The 19,381-nt window shown below is 40.9% G+C and overlaps 1 protein-coding gene across 1 annotated transcript; it reads right to left on the bottom strand.

Annotated features, from left to right (window-relative positions):
- Positions 1-5,910: 5,910 nt before the first annotated feature.
- zgc:113054 (uncharacterized protein LOC541322 homolog) lies at positions 5,911-18,431 on the bottom strand. Its single transcript, XM_036532277.1, has 11 exons — positions 18,388-18,431; positions 16,350-16,539; positions 15,986-16,077; positions 15,483-15,715; positions 13,829-14,065; positions 13,535-13,609; positions 13,012-13,228; positions 11,810-12,018; positions 11,276-11,348; positions 8,291-8,408; positions 5,911-6,355 (listed from the first exon to the last, which is right to left on the bottom strand). The coding sequence occupies exons 1-11, from the start codon at positions 18,401-18,403 to the stop codon at positions 6,160-6,162; spliced, it is 1,656 nt and encodes a 551-aa protein (XP_036388170.1). The 5' UTR covers positions 18,404-18,431; the 3' UTR covers positions 5,911-6,159.
- Between the last annotated feature and the right edge of the window lie 950 nt (positions 18,432-19,381).

Here is a 19,381-nt window from a genome sequence, read left to right as displayed (position 1 = left end):
ATCGTTCCCAGTGAAAACACCTTCACATTGTAATTGATCCTTTATGATAATTGTTGTCAAAGGGAAAAGACCAAAGAAGGTGCACATCCAGCAGCTGCAAAATATAACACAGCATTTCTTTTTAGTTTTCGAAATCCATTAAGTTCTCTAAATGACTGAGCCATTGTTTCTAATTGAAAACCGGGAGTACAAGGTTTCTTACATGTGGCAGGGGTCATTTTATCCTCTTAAATAAAACTCTTCCTTTCAGCCAGTACTGTAGATCCATAGGCACAAAGTACTCCCTCTCTCTGGTGCTGTGTGTTTCGGATTCTGACAGGTCCCGTATGACCACACTGGGGCTTTCCCCCTTCTCCAGCTGGAATAGCATATTCTAAGAGCCAGGGTGGGTGGGGGGTATATCAAGTTGATGTTGAAGTACTGATGTTACCTGTAGCAAAGGGGAAAAATATAAAGTATATATAATATAGTAATATAAAGGCCTTATGTTTGTTCTGCCAAACTCCTCAGAGATGTTTAAGGCATTACATGTGTGTTCTGTTTCCTAGTGTTGAGCAACATCCTTTCAAAATGTCAACCAATGTTCAATATGCAGTGTATTAAATGATAAACTACAGGTGTTTCAGAAATCTATTAGGAATTTAGTTTCTAAAGCCCAGACTTTGATGCACTGTGCAACTTCAGTGGGGCAGCCACGATTATCGCATGCAAAATAATTGTATCAAACACTGCATTATGTGGACCTGCCACAAAAAAAACATAACAGGTCACATCCATCACTTATTTGAAAGAAAAAATAACTCTGGTCATTCGATCAGGCTAAATGCAGGGTTTTGTGAGAATCCAGATCTCAGTAATGTTTCTCTCAGATCCTGTTTTTTTTCTTGCCCCCTATTTATTAGGATAATGAATTTCCGAGTGGTGTGCCAGTTCCACTGAGCCTGCTCCTCGGCCTAATTCTCTGTAACATTTCCACATTGCCGCTGGGGAATATTATATGAAGGCAGGGCTCACAATGCCATCAATATGCCCAGGACGACAATCGGACGTTTCATAGATATTAATGAAACGGCAAATTAAATCAAAGTTCGAGTGGTGCTATCGAGGTTATGATCAATGTCTTTTGCATAGTCAGATTTAATACAGGGCCTGTAATCAGAGCTTCCCAAACAAAACATGCATCTTAATAGGAAAGATGTGATTAATAAGTGAGTGAGCCAGAGTGGGGGGGATAATGCATTATTTGCATTGTACAGTACTTGGGTGGGGGGTGTCAGGGGTGGTGTTGGGGGGGGGGGAGGGGGGACTGTTTGACTCCAACTGTGGTGATATGTAACACAGGCCTTAAAATCCAGGGAGGATAACTTGTCATCACATTGGGCTGATAAGTTTTAAGCCAAGTTAAAAGTAACTTTGTGGGCTACCAGTAATATTTAGCTCTCACACACCTCTTTTTCTCTCAACAGCAATATACCAGTATCCCTAATAAATAAATATTTATGTTGAACAATAAGAGGTGCTAAGAAATACTGAGACCAACTGTATAATTTCCTTCCGAACTTAAGAATTATGTACAAGTTTCAGTCCTTGCCCAAAGTAAATTTTAAACTGACGTGGTTGCCAGTTGCTGGGTCAGCGTAACCAACGTTAGTGCTGATACTAGTCAAAGATGCACACTTTTATTAAAGATAAAAAAAATCATAAATTCATGAGGTTTACATTGAAAGCTGATAATACAGTGCGGAAAGAGCAATTCTTGAAAACAAAAAAATTTCAAAAGGGAGCTCTCAGGAAGTATTTGCATTAATAATGCACGCATATGCCTCCATTCTCCTGCACCTATTTAAATGTGAAGCGCAAATATAATATAGCGTGACAGAATGTTAACCCTTTCATTATTCATTGAAAATTTGTCTTTTGTACTCAGCAGTCATCTGAATTCCATCATGTTAAGACAGCGGGCGTGCGCGATACAAGCAAACAGCACAACCACTCAGCGATGAATAAGGCATGAGGTGACAAACAAGGCAAGGGCTAGGCCCAAAAGCCTGTCTCAAGTCCATGTTTGTGCATGTCCGAGTCATGGTTATGCCTTTAAAGCTGGTGCTTTACAAAGATGTTGCTTGGTTTAACCGCCAAAACACATCTCAGCCCCATACACTCTCTCTCAAGATTTCAAGGCAAGTTCCTACCAGCGATGACCTGACAACGCCTTCGTGATTACAAAAAATAAAATTCCACAGTGGTATAAGAGCAGTTTTTCTGACTGAAATTAAATTAAATTTACTTCAAGGAGCTTTAAGAGATGAATTAAACAGCCTTGACGGCCATTTCCATCCCTTGGGCTCCAGCAACTGGGGTTTATCAATAATTGCTCATTTAAACATGCATATAATTAAAACCATTTTATTCCCAAGTTTGAATCAAGGTCCCTCAAATGTCAGCTGCTCGACTGTTTGTAAAGGTTACTTGGCATCCCTGTGTGTGTCCCACATTTTTAAAACGTTTTCATTTTTCTCAATCTCACAGGAGTTGAGTTGCTCAACTTTGAAGGACATGGCTGTCACGGACACAGTTGTCATGCAACTGTGAATAGAAAGCAGAACTCAAGTGGCCTTGTTGGTATATTACACGTTGTCCCTAATGTATACGTGATACTTTATTCACAATCATCTTTAGGCCGAATCCTCATAGAAAAGATTTTTTTTCATCCCAAATAAAACCCAGAAGTAAAATGCATCATTTACAGTTCCTTGTTATTGCAGAGTTGCAGTAACAGGAAGAAGGTTCCCCAGTCATAAATTGCATTTACCCATCGATTGAGATGTCCAGATCAGGATGCAATCACTTACTGGCAACAAAAATTATGTAACAATAACTGGCTATCAGAAATATAAAGCTTAGCTCAAGATTTCTGATGAAATGCGTACGGGGCATCTATCTAATTTGCATATGAAATCAGTCAGGAAATATCTTACCTGTAAATTGTGATATCCACCTAAATCCTAACATTCTCATAACCTTGTCTTTTCTTTGCCAGCATCATGCATGTGCTGTGCATTGTTTTCCTCCTTTGTGTATGGAGTTGTATCTCTCACAGAGTGCCACATCCAAGGACATGGATCTGTGTTAATCAAAGTTGATTTGAAGTGTAGGGACGTGAGTGGTTTTGGACTGGAGAAGTGTTTAGCACAACACTAGCCCATCTCTCACAGCCCACGCTCCTGACAGTAATTGCAGCACAAGGGGGTCATCAATAATGTATTCAAGATCACTTACACCTCACAGAGCAAGCCATAGGCCCGACATGCGATCATATTCACAGTTCAAAATACTGATTTGACACTGCTGGCTGCACTTTTGAGGCCAAAAGCACCTTCAAAAATGGCTTTGAAAGAGTTTAGAGAGATACGCTACACAATAACATCAAAACAGCAGTATATCCATTAGTGAGACAATGTGTTTTGAATTAACTCCCAGCTTAAGATGGGGCTGGCAGGCGAGAGAAAGGGTGAAAGTAAATAAAGTAATAGAACAGAAGCAGTGTGTAGGGGATTTTTTCAAAGCATTTCCAGGGTTTTAATTAACCAAACAAATACTAGACAGGTACTTATTTCCACAATTTTGGATTCTAGTAAAAGAAAACAAAAACCATACAAGTACATTGCATTATGCACCAAACGACAATTATACAAAATATATTTTCTTACCTAAATTCATGGTATTATCCAAAATGGTCTGACATTTTTTTCCCTTGTGCAGATGCAATCTTGCAACCACAAAATATAGAATGTTCACAAAGATCTAGTAATTTTATCCAATGACTACAAGAGTAAAAAAAGATTGCTATTTTCATTATAATAAATAGACATCCAGATTTTACACTATTATTTTTCATCACCTCGAGGCATACAGCAATAAGTGAATTAATATTTGTTTTCTTAATTGGAAACAGTAAAAAGAGATGACATGTATTTATAGATTTATTCATTTGCTCACATAGATTATCTTATTCCTCCAGCATCAGAAGGCACAGTTATTCTATACAAGGAAGCAGAATGCTATGCATGTTTTCCATTGATTGTGTTTAGTGTTTTCAACCTGTTTAGTTGTTTGATTTAGAGGTAGTACAGGTATCTATTGCATAAAGCTAATTGTGAAACAAATGCATGATAAACACATATTCTGTTGGCTGAGTCACATTTAAAACATTGTAAGACACTGACAGCACAGTATTATGAGAATATAATGGTTCTACAAGAAGTTCCCTGTGATCAAGCACAGAGATCAGGCAGCTACATCCACTGTCTAGGCCCTGCCCCCCTGTGGCCGTTCCAGGAATTATTTTCTGTAGGCATCCACTCTTTCTGAAAAACTGTTCCATAGATCACTCATCTGGAAAGCTTATGCCCAGTAAATCCAGTGTACCCTGCAATAACCTGATTGTCTTATTCATGTTGCTATGAATAAATGTTCAGCAAAATAGTTCATGAAATTGTCCACTGTCCATGTATATTTGGTGAACAATTCTGCTATGTTTTTGTATTGCTGTGTGGAGGAAGTGATGTGTCATGAATGCCTGTTACACTATATGTACAAAGTATGTATGGAGTTATTTGAAGGCATTTAAGGTGTTGTTCCTCAATGCAGTTCCAGCAGAAGAGGTTCAAATGAATATGAAATTAAAATCATCACACCTGCAAACAGGTGATACCCCTGGAGAATCAGAGAGTGATCTGATGCCATTCAGCTGACTCCACCAAACTCCCAGTGTTTACGGCTCACATCATCTCATACAAGAGGAAGTATCATGTCCTAATTGTCAACCGATATGGAATAACTGCAGAAACCAAGACCAGGCTCTCTGTTAACTGAGGTTTCAAGTGTTAGTTCTTCACCCACCATTTGGAATGGGTAGCAATTATGAAACACAAGCACCACTACTGCTGACATAATGTGAGGGACCCTTGTGAGATCATGTGGGAGAGAAGGAGAGGAAGAGAGGAAAATGATGGCAATATTGTAACATTTTCCCCCGCAAAATGCATGCCAGTCAGGCAGTGATGGCACAGACATTTGATTTTGAATGAAGGAAGCATGTGTGGGGAGAGCAGCCTGATTGTTGTCTGTCAGATGGTTATCAAGAGTTGCCTTTCTCATATATGGGCAATATGGTTATGTGAAACTAGGCAGTGGTAATGGTTAGATGTAGAGGCCTGACTAATGCAAAAATGAGCCACAGGTTTTTCAAGTGTAAAATGCATCAAATTTCCAGTCCCTTTTTGGTCAATTATGAAAGCACTTACAAGACAATTCAGAACTGAGTCTTTGTAAGCCTTAATGAGAGGTAGTACCTTAGGCGAACAGCTTGGTAAGACATAAATGTGACTGAATTTCTCAAATGAACTGCTGTCATCTTACTAAATTTAATTTCTTCAGAAATAATTGTAGACATTGCTGAGTCTGCACCCAGCTGCAGCTGAGAATCACCACAGGTATGTGAAGAACAGAGGAAGACAACCCCTCTCCTGGGCAAAGAGAAGTCCTTTGCTTTTGTTTAATCCACGCTGTTCTTCCCTCAATTGGCCTGCCTGTATTAATGAATGCAAAAGACTATACAATGAGCTCTTGAATCCTGCCCCCTTGTTGAGCTGAGTCATACTTTACAAAAAAGAGCAGAATGTTCACAGTTTGAATATGTCTTTCTATAAGACCTAGCTCTATGACTGCATAATAACTGAAAAATAAACAGGACTATCTAAGAAAGAAAGAATGAAAAAATACTGTCAAATAATGAAGTGAGATGGAAATCAACACAATTGATCATTGTTATTAAACATTACGACACAACATATAAAGACTGCACAAGATACATAATGTCAACTGCATTTATTTTTAGGTGACCTCAAACAGTATGGCAAAGCAACAGATGACATTCTAGGAGGCTGGTACCAAGCAGATATACAAATATGCATAAGGTGTAAACATGTAATCTGCAATAGATCATTATCAACACACACAGAATGAGGTAATGATAGTAACTCCATATTAGTAATCTAATGGTCCATATTTTTTCCCTTTCATTTCAATGTAAGCCATTCCCATATGGCCTTGTGATTATTCCCTGCGCTGATCCTCCAAGAACAAAGGAAACTTTTTCTACCACAGACTTTGCCCACCCTCTATGACTAAGTTATGCCCTGTCATGTAGTCGGAGGCGTCAGATGCCAAGTAGACCACTGCGGCTTGCAGGTCTGTCACTTGAGCCAGTCGTCCAGCAGGGATATCTGACAGCCAGCGCTGAACCAGAGGCCTCAGACTCTCCGAGTGGATGAGAGGGGTGTCAACAATCCCCCTGGAAAGAAGGAGGAAAAAAAAGAGGGAAAAAAAACACAAGAGGAACCAGAGACATCAGGCATCAGGGCAGGAGTGACAGCGTCATTTCAGAGCCGCTTCTCCCAGTGACAAAAATAAACCCAATTATCCTTGAGAGAGAGGGCACAGCACTGCATTCCTGAACAGGCTGCGATGATATTTACAGGGCACGCATGTCGCTTAATGACTCGTCCGTCTCCTTAAACGCCAGCGGGTATGCTGGGACCCTTGTTGTAATTTGCCTTCAGGAATCCACAGATAAGCTCTTTCCATCTCTCTCTCTCCCCTTCTCCCTTACTATGATTCCTGGCAGATTCGTGTTCAGTGTTAACGTTCAGCTGGGCCTGGCTGCGGAGTGCTCGAACCGTATTTAAACTGAGCAGGTGTGTGCTCGGGAAGGTTAGCGGTGGTTCTCCTGTCAGCCCTGTTCAAGGCGGCTACGACACGAGCCGCTCTCCACAGGCCACCCGTCCCCATTCGATATGCCAAGAACAACAATGTCGCCTGCCCTTAATGAAATGTATCATTTGTTCAACTACTGAACAAACATATTTACACAACTGCATCTAATGAGAAATGACTCAACTTCACGCAGACACGACAGTGAGCAAAAGCCAAGCCACCGGCGCCTCTGTATCAGCCTGCTGTAAATGAATTCCTCGCCTTGATACAAAGTCCCAACATTCTGATAAATTAGTGCTTCCGAGGGGCATGTGACACCTTGGTTAACATATTCCACCTCAATTATATTTCTCTTCAACACCCTGTTATCTGGAACCTTTCCTGGCAATCAGAGGTGCTGTTTTCCCTCAGCCAATTTTCTAGATAATGCAGCTTATCACCGCTGCAGCTAAAGTTGCCAATGAAATCAGGCTGCAGTCAACCTCGCACTCGCTAATTGTGTCCCTTTTTTATGCATATTTACTGACTGTCACTTCAAAGAAATCAGCAGCCCATTGAGACACCCAGTTAGCGGGAAGAATTGCTTCTTGCAAATTAAAATTAGCAAACAAGCTGGCGATAAATAAAAATGAGCGGCGTGCGCAAGCGGGGGGCTTTGTTCCGGCGCTGCGCCGGGGCGGCTTGCGAGCTGAACAGATTTGCTCTGGGATCGGAGAGGATCCGGGACGCTTCGCTACACAGGCCTAGTCGTCTTCTGTTCTCCTCTCAGAAGAGCTTCATAGACAAATAGATACAAACAACGCCCCATTGTTGTGGTGACACTTCCAGTTAAGATGCTAATTTGATTCCCTAATTGAATAAAACAATTAAAACAACTGTTGGTTAATTCATCCCTCCAGACGTAATTTAATTAAGCTAAAATGCATTGTTTAGGACCTTAAATTAGTGCTTCATTAACAAATGTGTGCCTTCCCTCCAGTTGCAAAAAGAGAAAAAAACTCAAGACCTCATTGTGTTGACCATAAAGGGCTATTCCATAAGAAGTAAGGAAACAAAAAAACAACTTAAAGCATCAGGGTTATTATGTATTAAAGTATGAAAACCATGTGGATGAGTCTCACAAGCAGTTCACCAATATGGGAAGTCTGACGAGAACAAGACTTCACAATATTTTTCCTCTGTCCATGCTGATGTGCTTTAAAAGAATGGTCTAGCACATCTCTAGCCCTTCATTATTGCAATGTGTAAAAGAGCGCAGTAGTGAATGCTCTTTGTTGATGCAATGGAAAATAAAACAATATTTTCAGGGTCCATTTACTTATTTTTCCCACCCCTTCCTTTACACCATTGAGAGAGCCATACTGAACATTTTCAAGATTTTTTTTTCCACACAGGTGAGAGAACAATGAATAGTCAGAATCTTTTCATGCTGTTTACCATCTGAACATCTGAAGCATCTTCTCTGGGAGGTGCAGGAGGGAGACATATGCCGAATGTTATCAGAGACACTTACGGGGAGATGCAGTTGACTTGCACCCCTCTGTCAATCCACTCGGTGCCCAGCGTCTGTGTCAGCTTCACTACTCCTGCCTTGGATGTGTTGTATGACAGCTGCTTCTGTGGGTGGGGCACTGCACGGAAACGACAAGAGGATACAAGCATAAACATGTCCCACAACCACAAGTCCCAGAAACAATCCATCTCTTTCTCCGTTTCAGCTTTTCCATCCATTTCAAGATTTTTTTAGGAGTTGATTTAATCGTAAACGTTATTTTTTTCCCTATCCTTTATTTCTAAAGTCTTCATTTCGAACATACATGGCGCTGGAAGTGGACTTCACCCTCACATAAACTCAAATAAATGTCACTTGTCTGGCTCATTTTGATATCTAAATCATTCTTTTGATGCATAAAGAGATGAAACACTAACTGGTAAAAAACTGATATTGACTTACATATCAGTGCCAATTTGATACAATACACTATTGTGTTTCCATCATAATTCAATACAGTAATTTATACTGAATGCTACAAGAAAATATTCTAATAAGCACTTGGGGCCCAGATGAGGCAGGGGCATAAAATTAATTACTCTGGACATTCAGTTATACACCATCTTCGGTAACAAAGGCGAAGCACCATTTGTTGCCTTGACCATCACAGATGCTGCACACTGCATGGGATTGTGGGACGGGGCTCATTTTCTTTAAGTTGATTAATTATCGCACGGAGGCTCCAAGTTACATACAACTTTAGTAGTTAACCTCCTCACCCGGTGATCTCACTGCCAAATTGCTGGGGCCGGAATTGGGGGGGACGGGGGGAGATGATGAATATGACACAGCTGTAAAACACCAGGGCCAATCCTGAGGAGGCCCGCTTTCAGCTTTCCCCTTGCTCACTCGGCGGAGGCGAGAGCTCCGGGCAGGAGATTGGGTGATAAAGTGAAGAGGAGGCGCAGGGCCGGCTCCCGCGGATGCCTACGGTGGGGGAGCCGCGAGGAGGAGCAGAGCCGGGAGCTTACAAACAGATTGAGGGAGAAATCCGACTTATCGGGGCCAGGAAACGCAGCTAAAACGCCTAACAGCCCTAATCCTCAGAGAAGAAAGGATGATACGGCCCGCGTTACGCAGTTCAAAATGTATTTATCCCTCAAATAAACCGCAGTGATGTTCCCTCTCTTAAAGAGCGATGAGCCTCGGCGAGAGATCGAGCGAGAAAGAGAGAGAGAGCACATTTTAAACCTTCTTTCATATCCACCCAGCAACTTATTTTCATCTGAAGTGGAAGAAAAAAAACAAGCCCTCAGTATCTCTTTTTAATACTCCAAAGGATATGAAGTTTAGACTTTTGATTTTCAAAGAAACACATATGATGTAGATTCTACTCCAGTGGGCATTGACATGCAGCCTGGCTTCGCAGGTCTCCCTTTGACTTGAGCGGAAAAGGATCACTGTGACGTCTTTTGTTCTCGCTGGGGTCAAACACATCATCTTCCACCCTAACCAGAGGCATTAACAATGTGACCACTTTAGTTTGAATTTTTAATAATCTAAAGAGGTATTTAATGTTGCTCCATCTCAGGGCAAAAGTGGGTTGCGCACCTTCGTTCTCTTGAGGAAGAGCAAAAAAAAATTTTTAAATATAAAAATGTAAAAAATACTTTATTTTAGTCAGCAGATGGATAAAACGCTGTCATTGTGCATTTTAATAGGGCTTTCATTACTGCATGTTCTTACCCAGCTTGGCCAGAACAATCCCCATCTGATTATACATTATGACAATATTATAACAGATGTCCAGACCGATAAAGCAAATTCCTGAAGGAATGGGCTTAATGTGAGTAATTGATCACTTTTTTTTACACTGGCCTCTATTTACCAGCGTGCTCCTGCGTTACAGATTACCACTGCAGTTGGGACTCGGGCCCATATGGTACTGCAGTTTATTGGCTATTTGACTACACAGCTGATGAAGTACTATAGCTCTACTAGGGTAACCTGTTGGAGAAAAATTACACAGCACCATGAATAATTTGGGTTTTACAATGCACTCAGCAATATCACACAAAATCTCTGCGGCTTAAATACTGCTCTTGGCAGGGAACTGTTTTTGGAGGGACCTGTATTCTCGGTTCAGCTTCGGGTTGCATTTTACTCGCCTCCATAAAATGGCCGTCAAGAGTTTCAACATTCATTAGGGTCTGAGGACGCCTTTTAAAAAGCGATCCATAAAATGATGTCTGCTGTAGAATGGTGTTGATATGTGAATGACTGCAGATTTTTAAAATAAATAATAGATCCTGCCACCAGGCACGGGATGCCACCTAAAACCTGCCTCACATCTGGGGTAGAGAGGCCGTCAGAGGGACGTGGGGATGTGAGCGCAGGATCGGGGTCATCTAGTGGGCACGCAATAGACTCTCCCCTCTGAGGTCATGTACAGTACAGCTGTATGTACAATACATTCTCTAGGTTAAGCCTTATGCATAGACACACACACGCACAAGAATTTCTGCCTTATTTAAACATGTATCATAAAGGGCTGAAATTCAAGTCAGTGAGTTTCTCACTATGAGACAAAATGTGTGTCCAAAAAACAACAAAATGAAACTTTCACCACATGTAGTGCTAGATTAAAGAAGTGTGTTCTGCACAGGGACAGTCTGCACAGCTCTGTGGAAGGTTACATAAACTTAGACAGTACCCTGACAGTCTGCACAGTTCTGCATAGGGCTACATGTACGCATACACAGAGCTCCCTGACAGTCTGCGCAGCTCTGCGCAGGGTTATATAAAAGTAGACAGTACCCTGACAGCCTGCTTATGTTCTGTGGATGAGCTTCCTTCTCTTCTTTCCAGTCCTACCTCTGTTCTGCCATTCACTTTTCATCCCTGTGTGACGCCAGCATGGAGCTTCTCCTTTCTTTTATCAAGGTTTATGATATCAGAAGAGGAGACACAGAGTAAAAATAAAACCACAGGAAACTCATTACTCACCTATTAAGCTGGCCATGGACGCAGTATTTATTATCTTCCCATATCCCTGCTTCAGCATAACACGACCCGCTGCCTGCAGCGGGAATTAAGGAAAAAATGACAAATGTGCTTTTTAGAGGCACCCCAATATTGACACAGTAACTAACCACAAATCAGCACATTGTAGTGAGAAAGTGTGAGGGAAAGAGAACTTTTATTAGCATCAGGAGTGCCAGAATGATGAAAGAAAACTATGTACACTGCACCATTTCCACCAGGTGGTGTGCATGAAGATCCCTAAGATGAAAGCTCATCAGCAAGACAATCTTTGTACTACACTTTTTTGGACAATACACCATGCCTCTTAGCTTGAATGTCACCGTTTCAGCATTGCTAGAAACTTTTTTTATTCATGTTCCTGTGCCTTTGCAAAATCTTGACTGATTTCTGCAGTGTGTGTGACAAGTACAAGTTTCTCTTCGGTACACATACAAGAAAGGACCATAAGGTGGCCTTACGCACGCACAAAGCCAGGACTGAGACTGCCAGACGTACCTGGCAACACATGAAAGTTCCCCTCAGGTTGACCTCGAAGGTCTGGTCCCACTCTTCCAGGCTGGTGTCTTCGCTGGCTGAGTTCATGTTGACCCCGGCGTTGTTGCACGCTATGTGAATGGTCCCCCATTTGGAAAGGATGGCATCGATCATCCTCTGGACATCGTCAGGCTTGCTGATGTCAGCAGTCACCGCCATGCTCTGGATCCCTGTGTTAAGGAGCGGTCCGTGGCTGTTAGGGAGTGTAAGTGTACGCACAACCGTGTAACAATGAAAATAAATACCACTATCAATTACACTTAATAAAACTAGAAGCAAATTAACGACTGCATTTTACTACGTCTAGCATGTATACATCATCCCAACTCTTCATACATACTGATGGCAAAGACACGCCCAAACCAGTAACTACGTATAATATATGAGCATATCATTGTTCCAAATGTAGCTATAGCTATTGTAAATAAGTAACATCAGGCCTCATGAATTTCTAATGTTATTCTGTTCTTGTTACAAACAATTCTAGTCACTGTCATGATGTCATAATAATAGTATTCTCGAGGCACATTTACCTTTATTCAATTGGAATAAAATTTTAAAAATTCTGAGGCATCAGATTGATGCTATTTTCTTGAAGAATGGTGCAATAGAGACATTACTGTTGCAGACAGTGCTATACCTTTCCAGCATCTCTGGCTAATATTAACACATATCTTCATTCTGGCAGTAGAGTGCCATCTGCTGGCAAATATCTTAATTACAACATCCTGGTGCACAATGCTCAGGTATATCTTACTGGATTTCTTCACATGAAATGTAATTTTCATTTATTATTGATGACATTTGTATATTATTATAATAAACTTGACACATTAGATAGAATTAGATTAGATAGAACTACAACTTCTGCTTAACTAAAAGCTAATAATAAACATGAATAATTTCATAAATTAAGATGAATGATCAAAACATATACACTACAAGTATGGTACCACTAACCTCAGACTTCCTATATGAATCTTACTGCAGCCATGATATGGGCTGAAGTTGACCTGCATGTCTGCACCTTGGGGCAGCTACAGGGAGATACTGTATTTTCTTCATCAATAAAAGAAAAACTGAAAAATGCAACAGCAAATCAGCTCCAGAATAAGGAGAAGCCTTGAAACTGTACACTGTAAACTTGACCTTTACATACTGACCTTTCAGGGTCAGCTCCTCCACCACCCTCTCTGCCTTCTCTCTGTCCAGGTCCACCACGGCCACCTTGGCCCCGGCCTCGCCCAGGGCGTGGGCAAAGCCCCTGCCGATCCCCTGCCCTGCCCCCGTCACATAGGCCACCCTATCCTCAAGACGAAACCGATCCAGGATGGACTTCCCCTGCACCCCCCGGAAAACCTCATCAGGAGTACCTGTGTTCTGAAAAAGCACATCCGGTGCAGCAGCATTTCAATCTCAGTTATAGTTGAGACTTATTTGTTGAAGGCATGCAGTTATGTAGAGAAGCATATCAACACATTTTCAACAAAATCCAAAGGCCCATAGTAGACAATCACCAACTTCAGACAGAGATGAGCTCAAATACAGTACGTGTACAAAGATGATGCACTTCACAAAAAAAATGTGTCACACAATTTTAGGACACCTACATGTGATTATCATGTCTGATTATGACAAAAAACATGTCTCCTAGACTTGCCTAAGGGTGAGGGCGGCATCTCTTACCTTGCTTTCTTTCCCTGCTGATGTCCACGGCACTCTCTGAATGAGGCTGATGCCATCTCGCACAGGAACAATCACCTATGACAGAAAAGATTTCCAGTCAAAATAAAAGAAACACATTCCAGTGTCTTCTACTAGGTGCAATTTCTGGGCATGTAGAAAATTGCACCAGAGAGCACCACAATGATTTGAAGAATACTTGTAACCTATCAAAGTCACAATATGTCCAAGATTCCGTAACTCAACAAAAACAGTGGGGGGGGGGGGGCAGTCCTGTGCTGCTTGCATTTTACCCACCTGCTCCACCCGGGGGTCATCCCGGACGAAACGGTTGAAGTCTCTAAGGGCAAGGCCATTCTCATCTGTCTCGCCCTGCAGGTAAACCTTTCCCTTGAATAAAGTGTTGTCCACACAGATCAGACCATCCATGCGTAGAAGGTTATTGTCCAGCAGAAACTTGTAGTAGCTGATGTAGTTCCTTTTATCCGCATCAATGAACACCAAGTCAAACTGCTCTCCAGCAGCAGCTAGTTCCTGACAAATTAAAACCAGTGGCAGTGAGGTAAACACTCACGGAGGATTCTGGATCGTGGATTAAATATCCTGACAAGAAACAATACATGGACCAGTCCAAGAAATAGCAATTTTCAGACAAATGAGCACATATTTAATGTACATTATGCTCTGAGCTGAGAGGAATCATTTTAGGAACAAGGCCAAATAACTTGTGATACATTCTGGGTATTGCATATACACACAGTTCCACGTTTAAATTCCATATTATGTATCTCACATTTAATATGGTCTTCAAATTTTCACATTTCTTATACAGTTGGTCTGGTTTAATTTTTTTTTAAAAAAGGCTGTGATCAAACTGAAGCAAACGATAGAGCAGTGTAAGAAAGGAACAAAAAATATCAGTCCTATTAACAACTGAATCAAAACAAATCCTCTTCAATGGTAAAGGCTAATGCTGTTATTAGGACAAAGTGCAACATCTACACACAGCTAATGACCAAGATAATTTGTTTCACTGTATTACTAACACAGCATTAACATTGGAGTAATACTGATAATATTAACCATTACCTTCCAAATGGCCTGTAATACACTCTTTAGGAAGCCTAAACAAAGTTGTGCCCTCTTCATGTACTCTGTTAGCACCAGCATGGCACAGCAGGCCATCTCTGGGTGTGCTATACCAGTGTCTCCTGTAACATTTTCACATTACATTTTCTTAGCTGATGCCCTTGTCCGCAGCTACCTAAACAGCTTATATTCATTAATCTAGAGAGCTGAACATTTACTGAGGCAATTTACGTAAGAACCTTCAACAAGGTTACAACAGCAGGACCCCACTTGGGTATAAAACCTGCTACAAGCACTGCTCCCTACTGCTGTCTGACATTGGTGCCCATCACGTATGCTAGAAAGAGAATTCAATCTCTGATAATACCTGCTCACAGCAGGAAAAAAATGACCCACTACTCATGCCAGCAATTTCTGACTCCTTTCAAGTTAACGTTTCTTAACAAAAGGAGTTTCCTTCCACACCAAAGGTACCAGTAAATTTCATTCATGCTTCATTCCCCAGCAGTGGTACCCAGAACACAGAAGTCCTTGACTTTTTCCAAGGTGGGCTCTACAAGCGAGGCTGATGTTGAGACAGTCACACGTTCCAACCACAGCTTAACCTTTCTGCCTGTCAGCATGAGCCTGCGACGATGTTTATGCATGCATCTGAAAACGCCACCTGCTGACACCTTCCCCATCAACAGGGAGCAGACGCATTGTGGTGGATTAGCTCTCCCAGCTTAGCACATTTCCAGCAGAAAGATGCGTGTCGCGGCAATCATTTCACAATTTTAAAGAAACGTGCTCCTTGATTCCGCCAATTTATACAGCTCGAGACACAAGTGGACTGGATTACCTGCAAACCGGTTCCTCTTACCTTCAAGGAGTCCATGGCGGGCCCCGTTTTCACAGTGATCTTTTTGCCATGTGGAGATTTGTCAAATGTAGGCTTGGCAAATTCTTTCAGATAGGGTTCTAATTCACAGGCAATCAGTCTGCCATCCTCTGGTAGCCCCTCAGCCATTGAGAGGGCCCCATACCCTGTGAACATGCCAATCTCCAGAATCCTCCTGGCTTTACAGATTTGTACCAGAGTCTTCAGGACCTGACCTGCCAAACAGCAACAGGAAGAAACAGAAATATTCCTCTAACCCTACACAAACTGAGAAGAGTACCACCATATCGCCCATGAACCTCTGAGATCTCATATCATCGTTCAACAGAGCATGCATTTAGACTCTTCATGACTGTAACATTCAAGCCAACAACCATCATTCAACACCCTCAGTAGCATGTATATACAAGTTAAATCAGATAGTTCACAGATCAATAGTTTTTTAAGCATATCTATAGCAAGGATATGATAATATTAACCCTTACCTTCCAAATGGCCTGTAATACACTCTTTAGGAAGTCTAAACAAAGTTGTGCCTTCTTCATGTACTTTTTGCCAGTCATGATCCATTGTTTTTCTATGAAATAGAGCGGACAGAGTGAGACATCCTCTGCTAGGACAGTTCATGCACATTGCATACGTACAGCATGTCCATGCTTAAACTAAATAAAACGCAGTACAGACACAGAGTTAAGTGCCTAATTAAAGAAATGCACTACACACATAGAGTTAAGTGACTAATGACAGAAATGTAGTACATACATACAGATTTAACTATCTTTAACTACAGCGATGCAGTGCACACAGAGTTAACGGTCTTGAAGCAAAGTAAAAGAAAAGACAACATACCTATACAGCTCAGCAAGAGTTTGACTCTCCTGGCTGCTCATTGCCTCTAAATATCCATCTAGACCTGAGGCTAAATCCAGGGCCTTCTTTAAATTACTCGTCAGCTCTTGTGGAATGTTGGGATTACCATCTGCAATCTCCTTGGCTTTCAATAAGTATTCAACTATGAATTCCAATGGTGTATCTGAAACTTAAGGGGGAGAATTAAAAATATACATTTACAGTTGAACGTATCCAACGTTACCTCTAGGAATGTTTATCCAAATCTACAAAGAAATAAATCAATAAAATACAACTTTTATTTCGCATTAGTTCAGCAGATACTGTATGTCTTTAAGATCTCTAGTTTGTCCAGGATGACATGGTGAAATACCACTAGGTGGCATTAATGTTCCATGAAAGTAAGATGCCGAAATTGCAAATGCAACAGCAACCTGCTTTATCCGGTTCACTATTGAATTTAAACAAGTGTTTCATTTCTTACATGAAAGTCAATGAAATTGACAAAATACTGGGTAAGGCACATAAATACGTAACATCTGCTTTAATACGTCACTCAAAGTGAGTCATTTGATTGTATATCAAGGACACCTTGCTTAGACTCAATCTCAGGAGTTCCATGTATGAGAGCAAGTCAATACAAAAAATAATGCATTCTGCCAAGAACACCAAGGAGTAGGAAGTTAATATCCATATCTGTACAGTACCCGTAAATTGTTAATTTATCTGCCGTATATGTGGCACTTTATCTGTGCCTTCTCCCGATTTGGGGTTTGTGTAGTGGGACATCAATAATTCTGGAAACTAGTTTGTACCCTGCAATCTGTGGGTCTGTGGGTTTCATACTACCCCCGAGACAATGTACGTCATTAAACCTCTTCATTCGAAATTGCCAAGGAAAATAGCCATGTCATCCCTAACCAACAAGTTTGTTCGGCGGTTGAGTGAGGCTATTAGAGCACCAACTGGTCGAGCAGTCTGAGATTTAGAGAAACTAATGACAGTGCTGCAGGTTACCGTTAGTGTTATGGTCTCTCAAAAAAAAAAAAAAAACCTCGCACATGTAACTTTTCATGTTCGCTTTTCAAAATACTGCAACATCTGCAGTGTCCTCTCTAGGAAGTTATTGGATCATATTTTACCAGTGTACAAAACCACTTCCGTTACGTCCCCATATAGTTTGAGAACAAGGAGGAAAATGTACAATTATCTGCTTGAACCCAGAGGTGTGTTTTACGATTGTAAGGGGTTTGTTTGTTTTGAGTAATGGCGCAATTGGCAAGGCGCGTGCTTTTCAGATTTCTGCTGACTGGATCTTATTTATACAGTTCTCCTGACCCAAGTCAGGGGTACGATAATGTTATGTAGCCATCCTATCAATATAGTCTATATCGTGAAGACCATCTCCAATATGAACTATTCAACAGAAAACAGTATTGAGTTATTATTCAGTGTTGATACTTTTTCAGTGCATGTTTAACAAACAACTTTACAACTTTAACAACAAATTTTTTCATGAACAAAACAGTTGACTGCATACATTCACGTCTAAATCCTTATCTTGGCTAAACAAATTAATTGCAATTTATTTTCTGGTTTTAGCGACAGAAATATGACCACAATCAAATCAAACTTAGCTTAAAACTGTTGTTAGGAAAATATCGCGTGTCAAAATCGAAAGTTCAATGTATAAAATAGTGGTACCCCTGTTTGGCACTTGTCACCACAGTAAGTCAATGTATTGTAAATCATCACAATAAATATAATGTAAAATTAAGCAAATTACCGAGGAATTCATTAAACCTGAACTTACCAGAATTAATAGCGATAACATTAGCTTTGCAGAATGGTGCGATTTAACCAGCACAACTCTGCGGAGCTTACAAAACGAGCACGAGTACTTTTAACATGTTAACATTCAGTCTCTTGCTGTTGAATTATTGTTAACGCCACAGAGGATATAACTTAGGTATATTGCCACCCTGATTTGACGACTGTGTCACACGAAATGTTAAAACAAAACATAGTTTGTGCGTACCTTTTCCAGACTGCATGGTGAGCACCTTGTACGGCAAGACAGCGCATGCGGCAGAATGGTTCCCTTACAGAATACGTCACAGCATTTAAAACTCAAACTGACGCGTTGAGTAAATGGGGCTGATTGACAGATAATTCAATTACAGAACACAATTTAAACAGCAATTTAAACAGTTCATACAACCTTTGATGGAATTCTAGAAATGACTGGCATTCTTAAACCTGTGTTTGTAATATCAATTGGACTTAATTACCTGGTCTGTTTCATAAAAATCACAAAATTTCTACATGAGAAATCCCGCAAAGAAATTAACATTCATACGCCTTGCTGCAGGTCTGTGGCCAGTGGGCAGAGTCTTCTGATGCCAGTGCGTGCATGCATCACTGAAGCATTTACCACAACAAATGAGTGTACAGAAACATGCCTACAAATCAAATTAGCTCCATGAGAGAATAATATTCCAGGCAGATGATATGCATGTATAAAGAGTAATGGAACAATAGGAAAACATTCAAAATATGACTGTGAGGGATGTTGTATCTCCAGGTTGAAGTCTTGTGGGTTGGTGTGCAACAGGCCATTGTACAAGATGATCACTACAGTACTCACAAGGAATAAGGTTGGGCATGACTTTCCCCTGTCAGACCAATTAAATCAACTGCATGACAAATTGCAATAGGCCAAAATAAAATACATCTGAACGTGTGTCAGTCCCTTATACAGTGCTGTGATAACTAGTAGTAGCAAAATAAAAGGACCAATGATTTGTGTGAATTCACAAATGTAGTCCATGAGTGCAATACAGCAATACAACACACCCTACAAAGAGAGTAAGAAAGACAGGCGTATGCTTGAGTTATTGTTATTTAAGGCATAGTGTTATTTCATGCACATTCTAAAACCAACTGATTTCCAACTATCTAGATGGAGAGAGTACAGCATTAACCCCACTCTGTATTCTTTTGTTGCTGTCCAGAGCATCTTATTGCTCCCT

Source organism: Megalops cyprinoides, chromosome 6, assembly GCF_013368585.1.
Source record: "Megalops cyprinoides isolate fMegCyp1 chromosome 6, fMegCyp1.pri, whole genome shotgun sequence".
In the NCBI taxonomy this organism is placed as follows: domain Eukaryota; kingdom Metazoa; phylum Chordata; class Actinopteri; order Elopiformes; family Megalopidae; genus Megalops; species Megalops cyprinoides.
This window is presented reverse-complemented; position numbering and strand designations above follow the sequence as displayed.

Excerpts from the sequence above, each read along its gene's own strand:
- zgc:113054 (XM_036532277.1), bottom strand. Across the intron at positions 13,610-13,828 it reads ATGACCCCCGGGTGGAGCAG|GTGATTGTTCCTGTGCGAGA; the intron begins GTGGGTAAAATG and ends TTTCTGTCATAG. Across the intron at positions 13,229-13,534 it reads CAGCAGGGAAAGAAAGCAAG|AACACAGGTACTCCTGATGA; the intron begins GTAAGAGATGCC and ends GTGCTTTTTCAG.